Genomic DNA, 21,261 nt, shown 5'->3' with positions numbered 1-21,261 from the left:
CCAGACTTTGGACTGCGGGCAGGGAGTGTCCCTGCGGCATCCAGCGGCTCCTGCGCTGCTTCCCGCCCCGACCGTTCCCGGAGAGCTGCCCCTGGAATGCAGGGGGACAACGGGTCTCCACCCCGAGCAGGGACGCCCGGCGCACTGCGGCTGAGCCCTCTGCCCACAGCCCGGTGCCACTCGGTGCCGCCGTAGCGGGGTGTGTAGGGGGTGCCTTGAGGGGCTGGACCGCCGTGTTCCCCCTCCCCGTGCCCACCTCGATCGTGCCGCACATCTCAAGGACACTCGGGTACCAAAACAGGACACGTTTATTGACAAATGTAACCGGTACAGACCACGCGTAACAGGGACAGACGGTGCCGGGCCAGCAGCGATGGGGGGACACAGCAGGGGGCCCCGTCCCCATCCCGTCCTCATCCCGCCCCATCGGCATGGCAGGACCTCGCCGAGTGCCGCTTCTCCCGCCGACCCGAAACTGCCTCGTGTTTAACCGAAACTGTCTCTATTTACACAGCCCGGCCCTGACCCCGCGGCCGTCCCCGTCCCCTCCTTCGCGCCCCCCCCCGCCCCGGCGCTGCCGGCCCCGGGCCCGAAGGAGGGCAATGAGGGTCCCAGGGTGGGTGGGTGGGGTGGGGGATATCGAGGGGGGCCGGGGGACCCCGGGGGAGCTCAGACATAGTTCCTCTTGTCGTAGCTGGTGACGGCGGAGCGTGGGGCGGAGTAGGCCACCTTGCTTGTGGGGTACCTGTCGTCTTTGGGGGGGCAGGAGCAGCAGAGCAGGCCCCCTCCCAGCAGCAGGAGTGCAGAGGCCGCCCAGCCCACGTAGAGCGAGGTGCCCAGCTCCCGTTTCTGTGCTTCGATCACCAGCGGGTTGTAGAAATCCCGGATGATGGTGTTGGCCGACCAGCAGACAGGGATGAGGGTCAAGACACCAGAGAGGAGGAAGATGACGCCGGAGACAATGGTGATCTTGGCTTTGGTGCTCTCGTCCTCCACGCAGCGGGTGCACTGGGCGCCCACGATGGCCACCATTAAGCCCAGGACGGCCAAGATGATGGCCACCACCAGCAGGGCGCGGGCGGCTTGCAGGTCCTGAGGGAGGGCCAGCATGGAGTCGTAGACCTTGCACTGCATCTGCCCCGTGCTCTGCACCACGCAGTTCATCCACAGCCCTTCCCAGATGATCTGGGCCGTCACGATGTTGTTGCCGATGAAGGCCGACACCTTCCACATGGGCAGCGCGCAGCAGATGATGCTGCACAACCAACCCAGCACAGACAAGGCCACACCGCCGATCTCCAGCCCCATCGACATGGTGGACGGTTCAGTGACGCGCTCCAGGCGATGGCGGAGAAGAACCCACGGACCGAGACGGTTGCCACCACCCGCCGCCGCTCGCAGCTGGGGGATCGGCTTACACCTGTGCGCAGTGCTATTTATATGGGCTGGCCCCGGGGTGGGGTTTCAGTGCTGGCTGCTGGACGCTCCTCTCTGCTCCTCCGTCACCGTCACCTGTGTCCCACACCCTCCCCTTTGTTTGCAGAGATGGCGCTGGGTAACCAGAGAAGGGCGGGAGGAGGAGAAACGCCACCTGCCACAGCCATCGCCTGGTTTCGGCCGATGGGTATCAGGAAGCACTACCACCATGCTCATTCCCACCAAACCCCTTCTGTGAACCTGGAAATCCCAAGGGTTCACCTTTCCCCCGTGGAGGAAATGTGGCTGGTCAGGGTTTGTTGATTTCTGTAGTGTTGCCAGTGCTCACGTTTAATGGGGTTCGATGAGCGTTGGGCACCTTTGCACCACCGTGCAAAGTGCAACCCCTCCGCCATGCTGTGAGGTTTATGTCACCATTCCAGGGGACCTGTGGGCGCTCCTGGCCCAGCAGGAACCCCTTCAGCCTGGCCCCTCCTGTTCCCACCCTGCTGGGCCAGGAGCACAGTCAGAGATCCTCTGACTGACTGATAAATATCTTTACTCATCCGGCACAAGTCTTGTGACCTTGAAGGAAGCAGATAATGCACGTAACCACCCTAGCAGCATCACCCTGACAACCTGAGCTGGCACCCGGCAACTGGAAAAATATCCCAAGGCATGAGCAATCCCTTCAGACCTGGCAGCAACAGCCCCATGGCTGTGGGGTGCATGTTTCCCCCCCCCCCCAGCCTTGCATGCTGGGGGTAGTGCCAGTGCTTCCAGTCCCCCTCCCCCAGGAATGTGGTTGCTGGACACAGGCTTGCTCCTACCTGTTCCCCTGCCTGCTCCAAAAATCTCCTCTACAACTTATTAACTACTCAAGAGCACGGTGGGATGCTGGCAGCTGGCGCCGTGCAGTTGGGATGGGGGGGAACCCTGCAGCTGCCTGGCTGTACCCCACAGTATCCTGACATCCCATCCCACAGCCAGAGGGCTTGGAGTTGGGTGCCCCCAGAGTATCCCAACACCCCATAGCCAGAGGGGCTGTATTTGGGTGCCACACAGTGCTCTGATACCCAGTATCTGGTGGGTCACCTATTGCCCTGCAGCACCCTGAACCCCCATAGCCAACGGGGTCACCTCACAGCACCCTGATATCCAATATATATCTGGGTCAGCTGTTGTCACCCCATGTCACCCCAGCACCCCATATCCACCCAGCTTGACCTCCAGCCCCCTGCAGCACCCCATGTCTGACCTCCACCACACTGTGACACCCCAATACCCCCATATCTAGCCTCTGCCAACCCACGGCATCCCAAAAATATCCTGTACTTGGCTGGGTGAGCTTCTGGCACCCCCCTGTACTGTGATCACCCCCCCGAGGACACCAAAAATCCCCACAGCCAGCTGGGGGTACCCAGGGCAGGCCCAGCCCGTGCAAGCAGCCCCCAGGGTTCTGTGCCCTTGCTGGAGGTCCCGGTCCTCGGGGGCACCTCGGGCTGGGTGTCCATGGTGCAGTGCTGTCACAGGGCTGGCCCGCCGGGCTGCCAGCGGCCAGCAGAGGGGGGGCCGGGCTGCTGAGGGCCCCCACCTGTGCAGGCAGGGGAGGGCCCACAGCCCCGGGGTGCAGGAGTGCACACGTGCGTGGCTGAACACACACAGACTGACACACAGACAGGAACAGGTACACAGACACACAGACAGGTACAGGCACACACACACACACACACACACACACACACACACACACACACACCACAAACACACAGGTGCAGGCACACACACACAGACACCACAAACACACAGGTGCAGGCACACACACACATACACACACACCCTCTGCTGGCAGCAGCACCCCGGCATGCAGCTGCGCTCAGAAACACATGGACACGTAGACACACAGACACACAGCGACAGACTCGGACACACAGACACATGGAGACAGACAGACAGACATATTGACTGACAGATACACACAGAGACTCACCAACAGATTCACAGACACACACAGACTCACAGACACGTAGATTCAGACACACACACACAGACTCACAGACAGACTCAGACTCACACAGACAGACACTGACACAGAAGCAGAGGTGAACAGGCAGTGGTACAGCTGCACACATACACACCCTGCCCCAGTGCACATGAGGCTGTGGGCAGGGGTTCCCCTGGCAGGGCTCTGGGCCAGGAGGGGACCCCAGGCAGGGTGGTAGGGTGTGGGGATGCCCCAAGCAGGGCTTTGGGGCAGGGTTATACCCCAGACAGGGCTGGGATATACGGAAGGGGGGTTGGCACCCCAGACAGGGTTGTGGGGCACAGAAATAGGGGCAGGGCTATACCCCCAGGTCTGTGGAACAATGAGAATACTCAATAGCAGGGCATGGGGCAGGGAAGATAACCCACACAGGAGTGGGAGGTAGGAGAGAAGGATACCTCTGGATAGGGATATGGGACAGGGAAGATATTCTAGGTAGAGCTGTGGGGCAGGGGAAGAGTGGGATACTCGAGGCAGGTGTATGGGATAGGAGCTACTGGGGCAGAGCTGGGGTGGGACAGGGCAGTGAAACACCACAGCCCCCGACCCTGCAATCAGAGCCCCACACGCAGCGTCCACACTTTGTCATCCCAAATTGCCCAAAGTACAGGCTGTGCCCAGTGTTGTGCCGGCCTGGGGCAGCTGCCGCCGCCTGACTCACGACAGAGGAAGGGGCAAATCACCGGGGTTTCGGGGTGCTGGCCTCCCCCGGCAGGACACATTCTTGTGGTGAGCAAACCAGCTCACTGGTGTTTACTGAGGAGCTGAGCAGGACCAGCGTCCCTGGGGGATTCCGGAGAGCACCCCCGTCCCAACCGCTGCATCTCCCTCCCCAGTGCAGTCCCTCTGCACTTCCACACAGCTGGGGAGGGATGAGGAGTATCCAAGTCCCTCGGGATGGGGACAAAGTGTGGTGGCTGCAAGAACTCCGTGGTGACACGGGGACAGGTTTGCTCCACGGTGATGCAGAGACCCCGAACAAATGTCAGACCCAAAGGTCACGGGAGCATCACCGGTTTGGTGGCCCCAATGGAAGGACACCTGCCCTGACAGGGGGGACACCCACTGCAGCATCCCCCATCCATGCACCCGGCACCCGGCATCACCCCGGGGGTGCGCGGGGGGTGACGGCAGAAACCGCCCCGGGCGCCGCGGGGCCGCGTCCCACTCACGTGTGCGGCGGGGCTGGGGTGTTCCCGCCGCTGCGGTCGGGAATGCCGGCGCTTTTCCCCCGGGGGAGCGGGGCCGGGGCGGTAAATGCCGCCTCGGCTGCTTATATTTCAGGCGCGGGGCTGCTGGCTCTGCCCCGGCCAGGGCACACAGGCAGCCCATTGTTGGAGCCCCTTCGGCACGGCGGGAGCAGGTGAGGCGGCTCCGAGCATCAATGGCAGCTCTGTCTGCCGGCGGGGCGGGGAGGTGGCTGCGGCACACAGGGGCTGGGGGCAGCGGGGGACATGGACCAGCGGGATGTGTCAGGGGGCTGGTGGTTCGCTGCGGGATGCTGGACCATGCCTGGGGCATCCCCACCCCGACAGATCTGATCGTCTTCCCCAGGGCTTTGCCGCGACATCCCGCTTCCTCCGAGCATCGCCGGTGGGGACACCCCCATTGCACCGCCCGTGACCCCCTTCCTGATCCATCATCTCCCCCATCCCTTCGCCAACTACCTTGGCAGCGCTTAGGGGTGTTTTCCCTGTCGGGAGCCACTTGTTGCATAGAAACTGGACAGAGTTTTGACTTTCAGAGCGACTTCAGGCCGAAGGTCCCTTCTCTCCCTGCAGGGACCCCACAGGTCCCGGCGTGCGGCTCCCCTCCCGATAAGACTTTGCTTTCCCCTAGCGATAAATAACCTGACTGTGCATTTTTGAGTCGGTCGGAGGGATTTATGTTGGGCAAGGATGTTTTTTGGGAACATTCAGTCTCTGGGCTGTCGGTAACTAATCCTCAGCCTCCAGCGGGGAGAAGCTGCCCCGCTCCTCACAGCCTGAGTGGGAGGGTTGTTGGCCGTGCCTTGCTTGGCAGATGTGAAACCAGAGATCTCAGTGGATCATCATTTGCTGGCAAGTCTCACCTGCCTCTTTGGGACCTTGAGGTAGCCAGGTTGGTGGGTCCATGTGTGGGTCCCGGGGGATGAGGGGATCTTGGCTCAGTGGTGTGGGGTATGTGAGGTGGGACTGACACTCATGTCCTGGGTGGAGGTGTCCCCAAGAGCTTTTTGGCAGGAGATTCATGCCCCAAGCCCTCTCCCTGTGGGGTGTCCTCAACCCTGAGCAAGGCCAGGGTGACACAGCTCTGCTGTGCACCCAGCAGTGCCTGGCATTGTGGTGACACTGTGTTTAATGTCACCTTCCTGCCTGGGAATGGCCTCGCTGCCCAGCTGAGGGGCTGTAGTGTGTCCCCATGCTAGTGAACACAAGAAAAGTGTCAGAAGGTGTTTCCTGACGGATGTGCCAGAATGGGAGCTCTGCCCTCACAAACCCTGTTAGTGCAGTGTAACAGGGATGGGAACCCAGGCTCCTGCATGTCCTTCAAATCCCACTGCATTTGGAGCAGGGCATCCACAGCTGTCTGGAGATGCTGGGGCAAGTGCCGGGTGGTGAAGGTTCAGGATGGGTTGAGTGTGTTGAGCATCAGGATGTGTTGAGTGTGTTGTTTTGGGGTGGAGGAGCTTCCTGCTGAGCAAGTGGGCTGTGGTCCCAGCAGGACATGTGCCTGTGCCATGGCTTCTTGCAGGTGACACTGGGGAAAATCTGGGACTGGGGTCCTACAGGATGCACTGGGAATGAGCATTGGGATAGGGCTGTGGGGCTGGTGTCCGTGTGGGGCTGGTGTCTGTGGAGTGGTTGTCCTGGATGGCATGTCCTGAGGCGCTTGGTGATCCCACCTGTGCTGCACCACCATCCTGAGGCTCCAAGGGCTCTGGGGTCGGCTGCTGCTCCTCCATGCCAAGCCGGTGTCTGTCAGTCCTGCTGTCCGGCAGTGCTGGGGACACGGGGCCAGCAGTGCTCTCCGGGTGGGTGTGTCACTTGGGAATGTGGGGAAGGGCACAGGGGCTGCCCCTGCGCGGCAGCTGCCAGGTGGAATATATGTCACGTTCCAGCATTAATTACAGTAATTGGCTGTCAGAGGCTATGCTGGCGCCTGCTCTGCCTCCGAGGGGGAGAATGAGCAGCTCAAGCTTTGATGCTCCGTGCGCGGGGGAGTCCCTGTCCCCACCTTGCCATTTGTCCCCAGCCCAGAGACATGTCCCCGCGCGCCTGCGGGGACACTGTGCCGCTGTGAGCCACACACACACACACGTGGGCGTGTGCCTCTCTCCAACCCCAAATACTGCGGTGGTTACAGCAGCCGGCTGGGAGGTGAAAGCCTCAGGCAGAGTCTGGCCCCGGCGGGGATGCTCCGGAGCCTTGTAGATTAAAGGGAGCCCTTGACCACAAGGTTCTGGCCGCAGGGTAGACACACTGGTATGTGAACAATGCGGGCACTCCAGCAGGACAGAGGGACAGAGCCTGGGCAGCTCCTCTGGCACAAGTCAGGCAGGCAGGACCATGAACATCTCCTTAGGCTGGGGTCTGCTGTGAGACATGAGTGTCCCCAGGCATCCTCCTGGCACCATAGTGCATGGGCCACCAGGCTTGTCCCACCACACTGGGGCATGATGCCCAGGGACATCCTGGCACGAGCAGTAGCAGCTCCAGAGTCCGTCACACCAAGCAATAAGAACAAATGATTGAATCGTGATGGTAACCCAGTGCTCAGGAAAACTAAGATTATCTCAGTGCCTCTTATCTTTTCCTGGGGCCCAGGATTAAGCTAGGGTGATGAAACAGTGCAATGTCCGTCTGTCTGTCTGTGCCGTCTGTCTGGTGTTGTGCTGTGCCTGTGCAGGGGCTTGGAGGGAGTAGGGAGGGAGCCCGTGTGGGAGTCATGGATTAAAAGAGGACAGGTCAGCAGCAGCAGGGCATCAGTGTTGGCATTGGTATTGGCACCGGCACTGGGATCAGTGGGTGTGGCTCTGGGACAGCTCGAGGCTGCATTTGCCCCTCGTAGCCCCAACCCACCCAACCCCACCACACAGGCAGTGGGACATGGGCAGAGCTGGGGCTGAGGGTGGCTGTGTGAACCCTGGCTTGGCACTGAAGCACAGGTCAGCTGGGTTTGGGGTCTCCCCCCCCGTTGCCCCAGGCAGTGCCGTCTCTCCTTTGTGGGGAAATGGCAGCCGCTCCAACCGGTTTGTGGGTCTGGGCGGTGGCACCTCCTGCCCGAGGCCTAATGGAGGGCTGCAAGTGCTGGTATGGATGCCAAGGAGCAAACAAGAGCCGCTTGTGTCCTGCCGGGCATGGAGCCCAGCGGCCAGAGGGAACAATGTGCTCCTCCCCCGGCATGGGGCCATGGGGGGCCAGAGGCTGGGCTATGAGCTGGAGGGAAGTTGAGGCATGAAGACGTGAAGGGACCCCATCCAAGTGATGGAGCAGAGGGTTCTGGCAGGGATGGCAGAGCTATCCTGGTGCCTGGACACTGGCTCTTCCCCTTTAGCATCCCGGGCTGAGCCCCAATGCTGCCCTGGGCATGTCCTGCCTGCCCACAGCAATGGGATGCACTCCTGCACCTGGGTGGCCTGGTTCCAGTCCCCTGCATCCTCCTCCGTGGGAGCAGCTGGGATATTAAGTGTCATCACTGCAGGGAGAAATACAAGTGGAAGAATCCCGGGAAACTGGTTCTACCCCTCCGTCCAGTGCCGGCGGCAGGCCGGCGGCTGCGGCAGCGCTCCTCCCTCGGCAAAGGCATAAAATGCCTGCCATGGTCCTGGCAGCCGGCACTGCGCGGCGGGAGGCGGGCAGGGAACAGGCAGCGAGCGATGGCCTCCATGGGGATGCAGGTGCTGGGCATCGCCCTCTCTGTCATCGGCTGGCTGGCCTCCATCCTCTGCTGCGCGCTTCCCATGTGGCGGGAGACGGCCTTCGTCGGGAACAACATCGTGGTGGCGCAGATCATCTGGGAAGGGCTGTGGATGAGCTGCGTGGTGCAGAGCACAGGGCAGATGCAGTGCAAGGTCTACGACTCGCTGCTGGCCCTGCCGCAGGACCTGCAAGCCGCCCGTGCCATGGTGGTGGTGGCCATCGTCCTGGCCATCCTGGGCACCCTGCTGGCCGTCACCGGTGGCAAATGCACCAATTGTGTGGAGGATGACACTGCCAAAGCCAAGGTCATGATCCTCTCCGGCATCATCTTCATCGTCGCCGGTATCCTCATCCTCATCCCCATCTCGTGGTCAGCCAACAGCATCATCCAGGACTTCTACAACCCGCTGGTCTCTGACTCGCAGAAGCGGGACCTGGGCTCGTCCCTCTACGTGGGCTGGGCGGCCTCGGCGCTCCTGCTGCTTGGGGGGGGGATCCTGTGCTGCACCTGCCCCCCCCGCGGGGAGAAGCCCTACTCGGCCAAGTTCACGGCTGCTCGCTCGTTGCCAGCCAGCAACTACGTGTAGGAGGCGCCGCGCCTGCCTGGACCCCCCGGCCGCTCCAGGGCACAGGGACCTCCCAGGACACGCAACCTCCCCGGCTGGGCTGGGACTGGCCGGGCGCCGGAGCGGTGCGAGGGAAGGCAGACAGAGCCGCCTTTGTTCCACCGGGGTTGAAGCCGGTTCTCTAATCGCGGTTGAGACAGGGGACAAGGAGATCCTGTCCTGGCTGTCCGCGGTGGGGGCTCTGCTCCCCCCGGAGCATCCAGCTGAGGCATCTTCTCCGAGACATCACCTGATCTCCTCCTCGAGCATTTCCTGGCTCCCGGTATCGGGGTGTGCCATGTGGTGACACAGCTCCCAGGAGCCCGTCCCACGGGTGGCACAGGGCTCTCTTTCCCCGCGTGAAGCTCCCCGGGACGTGTCTGTCCCTCGGGGTGGGTGGCGGTGTCGGTGCTGATAGGGACCGCGAACCTGTCCCACGTGGTCACAGGGACGTAGTGGTTCTGCAAACCCCGGCAGGGTCTTGAGGGGTGACAGGGGCTGTCACCTGCCTGTTATCTAAATTTTGACTTTGACCTACTTTCGGGGCTCGGAGCGGCCGTACAGAGTGTGATTTCTCGCGGCAGCTCCCCAGGGCGGGGGCATCATTATCCTGGGAGTGGGAAGGCAGCGGCCGTGCTGGGAAAACCGGTCGGGGAGGCAGGGCGGGAGCGGGGCTGTGCCCCCGCGTCTTGGGGGGCGTCTCCCGGACCCGACCGCATCCATCGCCCCAGAGTGGGACGCCCGGGGCCGGGAGCGCAGTCTCATGGTACCCCTGACTGTGCTGCCGTCCCTGCCCGTGTTCAGCCTTCCCGCATTAAACGGCAGCTGCTCAGACCCCGCTGTGCCTCGTGTTCTTTACGCTCTCCAACACCCGCCTCGGTGGTGGGGCAGCCCCGGTGCTCCTGTGCCCTGGGCTCCCGTCCTCCCGAGAGATCACCCAAATCTGTTCTTCGGAGTCTCCTGAGATTCCCGCCGCCTGTTCCAGCCCTGGCGTTCCCTCCCCGTGCCCCTCCCCGGCCGCTCCGGGGGTGACAGCGGCTGCTGCTGCGGCACAGAGCCTTGGCGGCGCCGGACGGGGTGCAGGGCTGTCCCACGCCTGTTCCACGCCTGACCCGCTGCGATCTCCCCACCCGAACGGGAAGAAGGTGGCGGGCGCCGGCCGGGGCGGGTCGGGGCGCGCTGGCCCCGGTGCCACCCCCCAGCCCCGGCTGGGAGCGCCCCGCGGCCGGCGTGGGCAGCGCCGGCTGCTTTGCCTATCTCGCTTCCGGCACGGCAAGCGCTGCTCTGCCTTGGGAACATCCTTCCTTCCCACCTCGTGGTTTGCGGGGACGGGGGTGACTACGCCTAGGTCTGGGTATCTCTTCTGGATCTGAGGGCTGGAAGGCTCCCAGCTCCTCAGTCCCTTCACTGGGCCCGGGAATGGTGGAAAATATGCCTGTAACCCTGTGGTGCCGGTGGGCAGGTGAGAATGTGAGTTCAATGCCCTGTCGAGCATCCCTGGGGATCCGTGGAGGCACCACTTGTCCCCCTGCAGGCGGTCGTAGGCCCTATTTGGGATGTCTTGTGTGGCCAGGTCCCGCTGGCTGGGGAAGGGTGCCTGGGATGGTGCCCACCATCCCGGCCCCTGCCTGCCTGCAGCATGGGAGAAGGGGCTGTGATTTTGGCCCAAAGGGTCTTTCATGGCCCGGAGGATGCCAAGTCCAGTGCTGGGTGTCCATCAAGCTCCTGAGGGATAAAAGGTGCTGGGTAAGGAGTGGAGATACAGTGGGAGAGGAGAGGCTGGAGAAACCAAAACTGAGACAGGGGAAATGATGGTGAAACCTCTGGCAGGAGCCACAGGGTGTGCCAGGCACAACCGATACCCGCTGAGCTCGGGGCCATAAAACCCCAGCTGGTCCCAGCTGCCAAGCACAGCACGGGCACCCGGGGGTGAACTCTGCTCCTTGAGGGGCTGAGCTGGATATGGGCTGAGCCAGGGCCACAGCAGTCACACGTGGCCATGGTGGAGCTGCCAGTGTGCCCAGCATGTGTCCCTATACCAACCACCCCTCTCCCAGGGATGCCACGTGTGGTGACCCCATAGCCCCTCACCAGGGTTTGCCCTCTTGGGGCTGCTCCTTGGGCTTCTCTGGGATGGTATCGCAGAAGGTCCGAGTCCCAGACCTGGGATCGGGGCAGAGCTCAGCTCTGACCCATTTCCCTTTTCTCCTGGAGAGGATATCCTGGGTCCAAAGGGCACCGTAGGATGGCTGTGAGGGCAAAGCCAGAACGGGAGCAGGCAGTGCTGAGTGGTGTGGGGGGCTGCCTTCCCTGCCGTGCCCTGTGCCCTTCCCTGTGCCCCTGGCACAAGGTTTGTGGCCAGGGAGGCTGAGCACCTGTGGTGGAGTGGGACATGGGTTGGGCACCGGGGGGTGGCCACCAGGGCAGGACATGGGATGAGTGTGAGGTGGGGGGTTTGCACTCTGCAGCACTGGGGGATGGGCCCACCTAGCCCCCCATCCCGCCCCCCAAAAGCCATGCCTTCCCTGACACTTGCCATGGCCTGGAAAGGGGTGATGGCAGAGGCTGTGCTGCACTGTGGGGACAGTGTAGGGGCCAGTGTGACACATGGGGGCTCCTGCACCTTGGCCTGCTTGGGGCCTGGGTCCTCAGTACCACATATGTCCCCATCCTGTCCTGCAGCACCGCCCCATGCCACTCGTGTCCCTGTGCCCTTCAAGTCCCCGTGTCCCCCATGTCCCCATGCTGTCCTGCAGCCATTCCCATCCTGGGGGGGAGCAGGACGTACCAGACGAAGCTCATGCTGTCCCTGGCTGTGGGCTGTGCCTGTGACACCCGTGCCTGTCCCCGCAGGAGCTGTTGATGGCGATGATGACGATGCAGACGGGAGGACTGATGATGGCCGCACTGGGCTGGCTGGGCTCCATCCTCACCTGTGCCCTGCCCATGTGGAAGGTGACGGCCTTCATCGGCTCCAACATTGTGGTGGCCCAGGTGTTCTGGGAAGGGCTGTGGATGAACTGCGTCTATGAGAGCACGGGGCAGATGCAGTGCAAGGCCTACGACTCGCTGCTGGAGCTCACCTCTGACCTGCAAGCTGCTCGTGCCCTGGTGGTCACCTCCATCTTCGTGGCCTGCCTTGCCTTCTTCATCGCCCTCTCGGGAGCTGACTGCACCCGCTGTGTGGATGACAACGGCACCAAGAGCAGGATCTCTGCAGTGGCAGGTGTCATCTTCATCATGGCCAGCATCATGCTGCTCATCCCTGTTTCCTGGTCTGCCAACAGCATCGTCAGCAACTTCTACAACCCCATGGTGCCTGAGGCCCTCAAGAGAGAGCTGGGGGCTGCCCTCTACATCGGCTGGGCCTCCAGTGCCCTGCAGCTCTTCGGTGGGGGTGTCCTGTGCTGCTCAGGATCCCAGTCCCAGCAGGACCCCTACCCCAAGAAGTACAGGGCAGTGAAAACCTGTGGCCCAATGGGCTATGCCATGAAGGACTATGTGTGAGCCACTGTGCCCAGGTGCCAGCCCAAGGCAGAGCACCACTGTCCCTGTCCTGCATCCCCGTCCCACACCCTCGCCCTGCACTGCCTCCTCCTGCCCATCCCCATGCTGGCTGACCCCCAGCACGGTCCCCACATGTGCCCTTCCCCAGGGCAGGGACTATAAACATCCTGGTGCCACCAAGGCTGCCTGGGCTCATTTTGAACAGCGCGGTGTGGGGAGGATGGTGACGCGTCCTGGGGGTGCTGTGCCCTGCCAGCTGCTGTGTTCCAGCACCTAGAACATCCCCATCTTCCCAAGGGGATCAGCAGCAGTCAGCCAGCTCCTGGCATTCCTTGCAGCAGGAAACAGAGGCAGGGAGAGGATGCTGAGAGCTAAGAGAGGCATGGGGGGACACCAGGTGCTCTGAGCCCCCATGGACTGGGAGAGGACCCCAGATAAAGGCGGAATCCCCCCTCCCAAGCTCCTGGCTACCCACCCTGGAGGGTGCACATTCCCATTGCTCTGGGAACAACACACAGCCGATAGTCAGCAGGGACAGGGCTTTATTGAACAGGCAAGTGTAGGGCTGGGGACAGCCACAACCCCCAGCTGCCCAGGGGACAGTGTTGGAGACAAGTGGGGAGGGAGCAGTAGGACAGCTACTGATGGGCACAGGGACCCCAAAACATGGGGGACAAAGCAGAAGGGTGACAAGAGCCATGGGGAGGGCGAGTGTGGAAGATGTGGGATACCCTGGGTGAGGAACAGGGACAGACACAGCCATTGCCTCACACTGAGAACAGCTCCTGAGGGGAAGGATGCAACCTCTTCTCCAGGAACATGGGAACAGGATAAGCAGGAACAGGTCTGAGGGAAGGGAAAAATGAAAAAAACCAAATATTCCAGGAAGAGATTTGGGTAAAAAACTTCCCAAGGGAGCAGTGGAGGAGGAATTGTGAAGGCAGCCCAGCAAGGGGCTGGGGGAACAGGCTGGGCAGGCAGTGCTGGATGGCTCCTGGGTGGGGAGCAGCTGCCAGCTCCCCAAATCCCTTCCAAACTCATTTCCCCTCCCTGAACATTAACTACAAAGCTGTGGGAAAATGAGAATCAAGCAGCTGTTGTGGGATGCAAGGCAGATGTGGCACTTGGAAAGCCTCTCCAGCTGGGAGTCACCTTGGCATTGCTGCTTTGACTCTGGATGTGGAGGCTCCTGCACCTCAGGGCTGGCTCAGTCCCTAGGGAGGATGAGAGGCCATAGGACACAGCAGTGTGGACCCACCTCCAGCAGTCCCCAGCTAAAGACTCTGGGGGTAGGAGATGAAGAAGGATCCAGATTTTGACCATGAGTGCTGAGATGGGCAAGGTGGGGAGAAATCCCAGACTGGACATGCCTTGGAACAGACATGTGGGTCTGTGAGATGTCACGGTGAACGCTGAGGTGTTTGGGTCAATACCTAAATGTCAGAGCTAAAGGTGGCACCCAGGAGACCCTGGTGAATCCAGGAAACCCTTCCCATGCTGTGCAGCAGACAAGGGCCCCAAGCCCAGACCTTAGTGAGAAGGAGCCAAGGAAGGGAATGGGGAAATTCCCTCAGAATATTGTCACCCCCAGCAGCTGCCCTGCTGCAGGAGGGGGCCACTGGGCTCTGTTTTACAAAGGGTCAAGTGCTCACCCCCCCTCCAGAGCCATGCTAGCTCTCAGCCCTCCTCGAGGTTGGGAACAGGGCACTTCTGGTAGATGTAGACCACCCCAGAGATGTAGCCAGTGCCCTGGGTGCTCTCCTCCTCGGAGGTGGCCCTCTCCCAATACTCCACTTCCTGGGCCAGCAGCTTTTGCCAGGCTCCTCTCTGCTCCAGCTGCCCCAGTGCTGCCTCCAGCTCCGCCTTGTACCGCAGGTTCGAGGGGTTGCTCCTCGTTGTCAGGCACAGGAAGCCGCCTGCGGGACAGGAGACAGGTAACACTGACACAGAGCTTCCCTCTCTGGGGACTGCATCCCCCGGAAAGGGTGGGGACACGGGGAGGCACTGAGAGCCTGCCAGGAGTCAGCGGGCAGGGGACGGACAGGGCAGGGAACGGGCACAGACAGGGCACGGACAGGGCAGTGGGCAGGGGATAGGCAGGACAGCAGGCAGAGATGGGCAGCACAGGGGGCCGGCAGGGGATGGGTGGGATGTCCCGCCTGAGCACAGGCTGTCACACACCAACACCCTTACTGCCACCTCCTACCTTGTCCCGCTGCCCAGACCTGGCAGTGGGCAGGGTCAGGGACCCCGTGAATCGCCCGTCCCTGGCAGCAGGGACAAGGCCGTGTTCCAGCTGTGCCACGGGTCCAGCGTTCAGTGAAGGACCCACATCCACCGGGGCTCGGTGTCCCATCCCAGCACGCCGGAGGTCCCGGCGTGGAGGGGAAACGGCCCCCCCTTACCCGGCTTGGTGACCCGCAGCAGCTCCGGCAGCACCGTGCTCGGCACCTGCCCCTCGCCCAGGGCCCCCACCACCGTCACGGCGTCGTAGTGCTCTGCGAGGACACGGGGCATCACCGGGGGACCGTCCGGGGCTCCCCCGCCCGGTGCCGGCCGGTCACCCGTGGGACACGTGGGTGTCACCGAGGGGTCCCGGGGGTCCGCCCCCTCCCGTTACCTGCGGGCGCGGGCAGCGGCTCCCTGCCCAGGACGCAGAGCTGCAGCTCCTGGTAGAGCCCGGTGCTCCGCGCCCGCTCCAGCATCCCCGCGCTGCCGTCCACGCCGTCCAGGCAGCGGAACCCGCGCCGGTGGAGCTGCGGGGACAGAGGCATCGTCACTCCCGCCCCGCCCCGTCCCGTCCCGTTATCCCCGGCCCGTCCCGTCCCGTTACCCCCGGCCCGGCCCGCCCTGTCCCGTCCCGTTACACCCGGCCCGGCCCGCCCTGTCCCGTCCCGTTACCCCCGGCCCGTCCCGGCCCGCCCCGTCCCGTCCCGTTACCCCCGGCCCGTCCCGCCGGTACCTCCCGCGCTACGAGCCCGGTGCCACAGGCCACATCGAGCAGCCGCGCCTCCGCACGCGGCGCGGGGAAGGCGAAGGCGAGCGAGGCGGCGGCGAGATACGGTGCCCGGTACTCCAGAGCCGCCACATCCTGCGGGGACACGGCGGTCAGCGGGGACACCCACGGCCCCGGCCCCGTTCCCTCTGTGTCCCCGGTACCTGCTCGTAGAGGGCGGCCCAGCCGTCGTAGAGCCGCAGCCGTTCGGGCAGCGCCGAGCCCCGGTGCACCGCAGCCACGCGGTCCCGCACGGCAGCCGGCAGCCCCATCGCGGTACCGCTCGGTACCGTCCGGGCCAACTAACCCGCGCCGGGCGCCCCCCCGCGCCGATTGAGCCGGAGGCTCCGCCCCGGACACGCCCCTAAAGAACACTGGCTCCGCCTCCCGCTCGCGACGCGCCCCCAGTGCCTCATTCATGGCGAGCTTCTCTGCTCGCCCAGGACACGCCCCCAAGCGCGTTTCCACAATGCCCCGCCCAGGACCGCCCCACAGAACACGCGACCCCGCCCCGGCCAATTGGTTGGGGGCGCCCGCCCCGGCCACGCCCCCGCGCTCCATTGGCCGCCGGAGCTGCCCCTCGGGGCGTTGGGAGCGACCAAGTGCGCCGGGCAGCGGGGGGGGAAGGACCCGGTGTCCTGAGACCTGACCAAGCGTCCGAGTGGTGACCAATGGCCCAGGGAGGCGTCAGGTGTCCTGGGGGACTGACCAAGTCCAGCAATGGTGACCTCAAATACCCCAGGGCCGTGACACCGAATCCCCGCGGGGAGCGGCACCGGGGGCCCCAGGGCCCCTGTCTCCAGCAGTGTCCACTGTTCCTGCTGCTCTGTCACCTGCAGGGGTCAGTGCCCATTGCGTCACTCATGTCCCAGGCGCGGGGACAGTGTCCTGGACAGGTCACCTCGTGCCCGGGCCCTGGCCCCAGCCCCACACGACCCCAGCGCTGCTGCGTTGTCATCTCCATCCTGCCCTCGCATCTCCTTCCTCCACTCCGACCGTCACCCATCGTGGCCACCACCCGCGCCCGCCGTGTCGCACCATGTGCGGCAGTGACAACCCAGGACTGCCCCCGGCGAGGAGGCCACCCGCTACCAGGCAGCTCCTGCTTGTCCTGACCGGCCCGTGCCGCCCCTCGGGCCGGGGGTCATTCTGCGCTGCCCCGTGGGGACAAGGGACAGGGGACAAGAGCGGGCCGCGGCTGGGAGGGAGGAGGCGCGGGCTGGCTCCTGCGAGGAGCGGAGAGCTGGGGTTGCTGATGGCTGCCGGGTCCTTCCAGCTCGCGGTGTGCCATCAGTGCGTGACCTGGGTGAGGTTCGGGTTTGGCTCAGAGCAAGAACAGCCCTGGGACCCCGCGCGATGCACGGGGCGGGGCAGGATGTCACCTCCCGGTCACAATTCTCGGGAGTGCCTGATCCAGGTGCCCAACGCTTGTGAGGTTCCGTATCCAGCTTCGTTATCCCTCCAAGGGCTCTCCCTGCGAGGTCACTGCGGGAGTCCCCGTTAACCTTTGGTGTCGCTGCGAGGGCCAGGGACAAGCTCTGGGACAAGCCACAGCCGTGCCCATCGCCTCCGGCTGTTCCCAGAGCGAAACAGACGGATCCAGCCGCTAATTAGTGACGGATTCAGCTGCTCATTAATGACGGGAAGAAAATGCGGTGCCCTGACGGAGCCGGTGGCCGCTCCGAGGCCGCGCTGGTGGCCTCGTCACCTCCTCTGTCCCTCCCTGGGGACCTGTCCGTGTCATAGGCGGGGACAGCTCAGCCCGCGGCCGGTCAGTGCTGGCCGGGACCCTCGAGAGGGAGCCCTCCGCCCGCGGGACGGACCCTGCACCCCGCCGCGCTCCGCACTCACGCCCGGGAGGCGCTCGGGGTTTCTGGCGGAGCGTTAGAGCACAGAGCGGGGCTGGGGGCGGCCAGGGCTCGGCCCGGGACAGCAGCGACCGTGCCACCCACCCCAGGGCACAGGGATGGCTCCCGGGCTGGCGCTGCAGTGCTGTGACAGCTCCTGTCACTGTCCATGGGCATTTTGTCCCCCCTGCTGCCACCAGCGTGGGCCCAATCCTGTCCCTCGTGCTTGGCGTCCTTGGGAGGGCTGTGGCCTCCAGCAAGGGCTCTCTCAGTCTCGCCATGGTTCCCACCACTAAGTGAACCTTCCTTGAGGAAGCAGCGCCAGCACCCCCTGTCCTTGTTCTGCTGGCCCCAGGGGCCACCGGGCCTCGCCTTCTGCAGCCTTGACCTGTACGGATCCAGCCCCGAGTCTGCCGGTGCTTTTCCCATCCCCTTCCCGTGGCTGGCTGGCTCTGTCACAGCACAGCTGTGCAAACATCTGCACCCCGTGCCAGCCCCACAGCTCTGGGCTGGCTGAGACCCAGCATGGCCCTGCTGGGGTCTGCACAGGGCCTGTTGCCAGCGTTGGATGTCCTGGGCTGTCCCTGCTCACGTCAGGGGACAGAGGTGGCAGCAGGTAGTGGCAGGCTGGAGTGTCCCATGGCCGGTGCTGGTGTGAGGCTGGACTTTGTCCTGACACGTGGCCTGGTGCTGGCGGGCTCCCACTGGGTCACAGGACGTTCCTCTCAGATGGTGCAGTTCCTTGGGGTGCTGTCCTTGTCCCCTGCCTGGGGACACGGGTCTCTCTGTGCCCTGATGGGGTGCTGGGACACTGGAGCTCAGCTCATCTGCCCTGATGGAGTCCCTGAAAGGGACCTGGGGGAACATGTGCCCCCAAGGCAGGGGCTGAGCTTCCCTGAGTGTGCTCCTGCATCACTGCCAGCCTCTGCACGTGTGTCGCCTGCCTCCCATCCTCCCTGCAGCCCCTGTGGGCCGTGCTGCCCTCCCTCCCTCCCGCACCCCATTGCAGATCCTTCTTGCATCCCAAATCCTTCATGCTCCTTTTCCCTGAACTCCCAGCATATGGACTCCACCCTCCCTTTGTGCTCCTGCTGCACAGAGCTCCACACCCCCTCTGCCCCTCAGCTCCACACGTTCATAGGGGCATGGTGCTCCCACACTGGTGATATTCCCATTTCTTCTTATCCCCATCCCAAATGCCAGTGGCTTCATTCACAGTGTGTGTTCTGGCTGCAGTTCTTAGCTGAGCTCAGCCTCTTCCTCACCTCTGAGCAGCCTCACAAACCACATCCACACCCCCAACTCATGGACCTCACTCCTTGTTCCCCTTCCCCCTTGTTCCCTCTTGTCTCCATTGTCACCTGCTCCTTTCCCCTGACTGGCGACTTCCCACCCTGACCATATCCAAGACACCCAGAGACCTCAGGTTCCACCCACCACACGTCTCCCGTTTCTCTGTCACACCCCATCACCTCCTGGACTCATCTTCTGTCCCTCACAGCCCTTCCTGCAGCCAGCTGAGTTCCCCTGGTGCTGCCTCCCTGTTCCCATTCCCGCAGGCAGTGCCATGACATCACTGACACCTTGGCACACCTCAGGCCAGTGACTCAGCGTCCCTCCCGGGACAGCACCTCTGGAACTCATCACCTTCGTGGAACAGCACCCTCCTGACTCAGAGTCCTTCGTGGAACAGCATCCTTGTGACTCAGTGTCCTCAGGTCCACCCCAGGAGCTCCCTGTTCCAACCCTGGGGCACAACGTGACTCACTGGTCACATCCCTGCCACTCCTGTCATTCCAGGTATGGCTGCCCCACAGTCCTCTGGCTCGATGCAAGCCCACCCGACCATGTCCCCAGATCCCCCCGACCACCTGCCCTGCCACCAGCCTGGCTACCCAGAGCACTCCTGCACCCCGCTCCGGATCCCCTCCCCGGGACTCCCCTCTTTGGTCCCTGCATCTTGGGAAGTGACTGCCACCTCCTGGGAGGAACGAGGGACAGGCTGGGTGAGATGCTAGAGGTGGAAGTTGCAGTGAAGCCCAGCTCAGTAATAAGGTACAAACTTTCACTGGAGCAGGAATTAATGAGTGGATTAGTGGCTAGAAATAAACAAAGGATTTCTTGTGAATTGTAAAAGATGACTCAGTGCTTTCGGGAAAGCTGGCTGCTCTCCAAGGGATCTCGGTGATCCCAGGGCAGTCTGGACCTTACCTGTTGGGCTCATCCTGATGGTCCTAAAGCACTTCTGGACCTTTGGTGATGTCAAGCCACCTCAACTCTGTCTGCACAAGGGCTGAGGTGTTGTTTGGGTATCTGAATCCTAAAAAGCAGTTTGTAACTTCCTCCACCAACTTCCAACTCTATGGATATTCAGGAAGGAGGATGGGCTGCTGTGCCCAATTGCTGTTATTTGTTTTATCCCCAGGCTCTTCTAGTATTTCCTGGAGACCAGTCTTTCCTTTCTCAGGGGCATCCCTGAATCCCAGCTGTGATGTGGGCCCTACAGATTGCCACTGGCAGGAGAGATGGAGAATCCCTATGCTGCTTCATCCCCTGCCCATCCTGCCCAAATGAGGAGTTGAGGGGGGGCCCCCGTGGGAGTGAAGCCAAACAGGTCAAACCATTATCACTGTCTTGAGCTGAGCTTAACCTGAGCTGAGCTTTGCCAATTCCAACTGGAACCAAATCACCAGACTTGGACCATGTCACCCATGCAGGGAAAGCAAGCTGAGAAGTTACACAAGTGATTTGGAGTGAGAGCAATGGAGTGGGAAGGTGTCAGTGGGTTGGGTGATGATGACCATGGACTGAGAGTTCCTAGAATCCTAGAAAGGTTTGGGTTGGAAGTGACTCTAAAGACCAACTTGCTCCCCACCCCTGAGTTCATCCATCCTAGAGCCCGATGGCATCTGTGCTTGTTTTGGAGATGATGCCAGCCAATCGCTGCTGGCTGTTGAGGCTTGCCCTCCCTGTGCCGAGCATTTCAGCTCCGCAGGACTTTGCTGGAGGATTGCATCTTTGGGTTTGGTGGCTGGAGCTGCTCCTCTGAATGCTCCCCAGCCTGTGTTGATCCAAATGACCTGGCTAGGCAGGCTGGTGGTGGGTGTCTCTGAAGGGACAGTGCAGCTGGAGGAGGGTGTGCAGGGGCTCTTGGAGGAGGCAGAGTGGTGGAGCGAAGGCGGTGGGCTGGAGCTCCTGGGAGCGTGAGTCAGGGAGGGTCCTGCTCCTGCAGAAACAGAGTCAAGGGAGTAAGTTCAGGGAGAGGCCAGGAATCTGGCAAAATGGAAATCTTGGGAATTATCTCAAGAACAAGGAGGAGGAGCCCAGACAGCGGAAACAACTTTAAATCATTCGAGACAGGGTAACAGGAGTGCGTGAGCAGAGGCAGCACGGCCTGCTGGGGTGGCTGATGGATTTCCCAGGGTCCAGAGGGAAGGGATCCTGCTGACCCAGGGTGGTCCCTGTGCTTCTGGGGAGGTGTGACCATGGCTGGGTCTGGGGTGGCTGCTTGGTCACCTTCCTTTTCTACACTGAGTGGGGAGTGCAGGTAAAGTCCTCTCACAGGGCTGAGCTCAGCCTAGGCTGGGCTGGAAGCACAGGGAGCCTGGGTAAATCCCACATTTCCAAAAGCCTGGTGATGGACTTTTGTCTTATGGCACTTTGAACACTATCTGAAGAAAACTCATCTGTGGATTATCTCAAGTAACAATTAAACTAGGAGCTCACGTGTGTTCAGAGGGTGGGTTCAGCTCGAGTTCATGGAAGAAAAATACCTCAAGGATTATCACAGCCAAAGGCTCAGCTCTGGCTCAGGATGTCCATGAAAACTGCTATAAGCTGGGAAAGTATTTGAGGCTGTGTCACCCTGTGTGGGTGCTGGGATTCTGCTGTTGGGGGTGAAGTGCAGGGAAGCTTTGGGCACTGCTCCCCCACCCTCTCAGAACAG

The 21,261-nt window shown here is 62.5% G+C and overlaps 4 protein-coding genes across 5 annotated transcripts; 2 read left to right on the top strand and 2 right to left on the bottom strand.

Annotated features, from left to right (window-relative positions):
- Positions 1 to 669: 669 nt before the first annotated feature.
- LOC129129243 (claudin-3-like) lies at positions 670 to 1,314 on the bottom strand. Its single transcript, XM_054647029.1, has one exon. The coding sequence runs from the start codon at positions 1,312 to 1,314 to the stop codon at positions 670 to 672; it is 645 nt and encodes a 214-aa protein (XP_054503004.1).
- A 3,332-nt stretch (positions 1,315 to 4,646) lies between these two features.
- LOC129129249 (claudin-4-like) lies at positions 4,647 to 12,633 on the top strand. The gene is made up of 2 exons (XM_054647036.2): positions 4,647 to 4,823; positions 11,820 to 12,633. The coding sequence occupies exon 2, from the start codon at positions 11,829 to 11,831 to the stop codon at positions 12,471 to 12,473; it is 645 nt and encodes a 214-aa protein (XP_054503011.1). The 5' UTR covers positions 4,647 to 4,823; positions 11,820 to 11,828; the 3' UTR covers positions 12,474 to 12,633.
- On the top strand, positions 7,924 to 9,817 carry LOC129129245 (claudin-4-like). Its single transcript, XM_077188655.1, has one exon. It carries the CDS (start codon positions 8,016 to 8,018, stop codon positions 8,946 to 8,948), a length of 933 nt encoding a protein of 310 aa, XP_077044770.1. The 5' UTR covers positions 7,924 to 8,015; the 3' UTR covers positions 8,949 to 9,817.
- Positions 12,634 to 12,995: 362 nt separating the features above from the next.
- On the bottom strand, positions 12,996 to 15,892 carry METTL27 (methyltransferase like 27). 2 transcript variants are annotated; one of them, XM_054647039.2, is made up of 6 exons: positions 15,633 to 15,892; positions 15,436 to 15,564; positions 15,094 to 15,229; positions 14,879 to 14,971; positions 14,126 to 14,389; positions 12,996 to 13,319 (listed from the first exon to the last, which is right to left on the bottom strand). In XM_054647039.2, exons 1-5 carry the CDS (start codon positions 15,738 to 15,740, stop codon positions 14,151 to 14,153), a joined length of 705 nt encoding a protein of 234 aa, XP_054503014.1. In that variant the 5' UTR covers positions 15,741 to 15,892; the 3' UTR covers positions 12,996 to 13,319; positions 14,126 to 14,150. The 2 variants fall into 2 exon arrangements, with proteins under 2 accessions (XP_054503014.1, XP_077044872.1); XM_077188757.1 differs by having other exon boundaries at positions 12,996 to 14,389; positions 15,633 to 15,891.
- Between the last annotated feature and the right edge of the window lie 5,369 nt (positions 15,893 to 21,261).

Source organism: Agelaius phoeniceus, chromosome 20 (assembly GCF_051311805.1).
Source record: "Agelaius phoeniceus isolate bAgePho1 chromosome 20, bAgePho1.hap1, whole genome shotgun sequence".
Taxonomy (NCBI): Eukaryota; Metazoa; Chordata; class Aves; order Passeriformes; family Icteridae; genus Agelaius; species Agelaius phoeniceus.
This window is presented reverse-complemented; position numbering and strand designations above follow the sequence as displayed.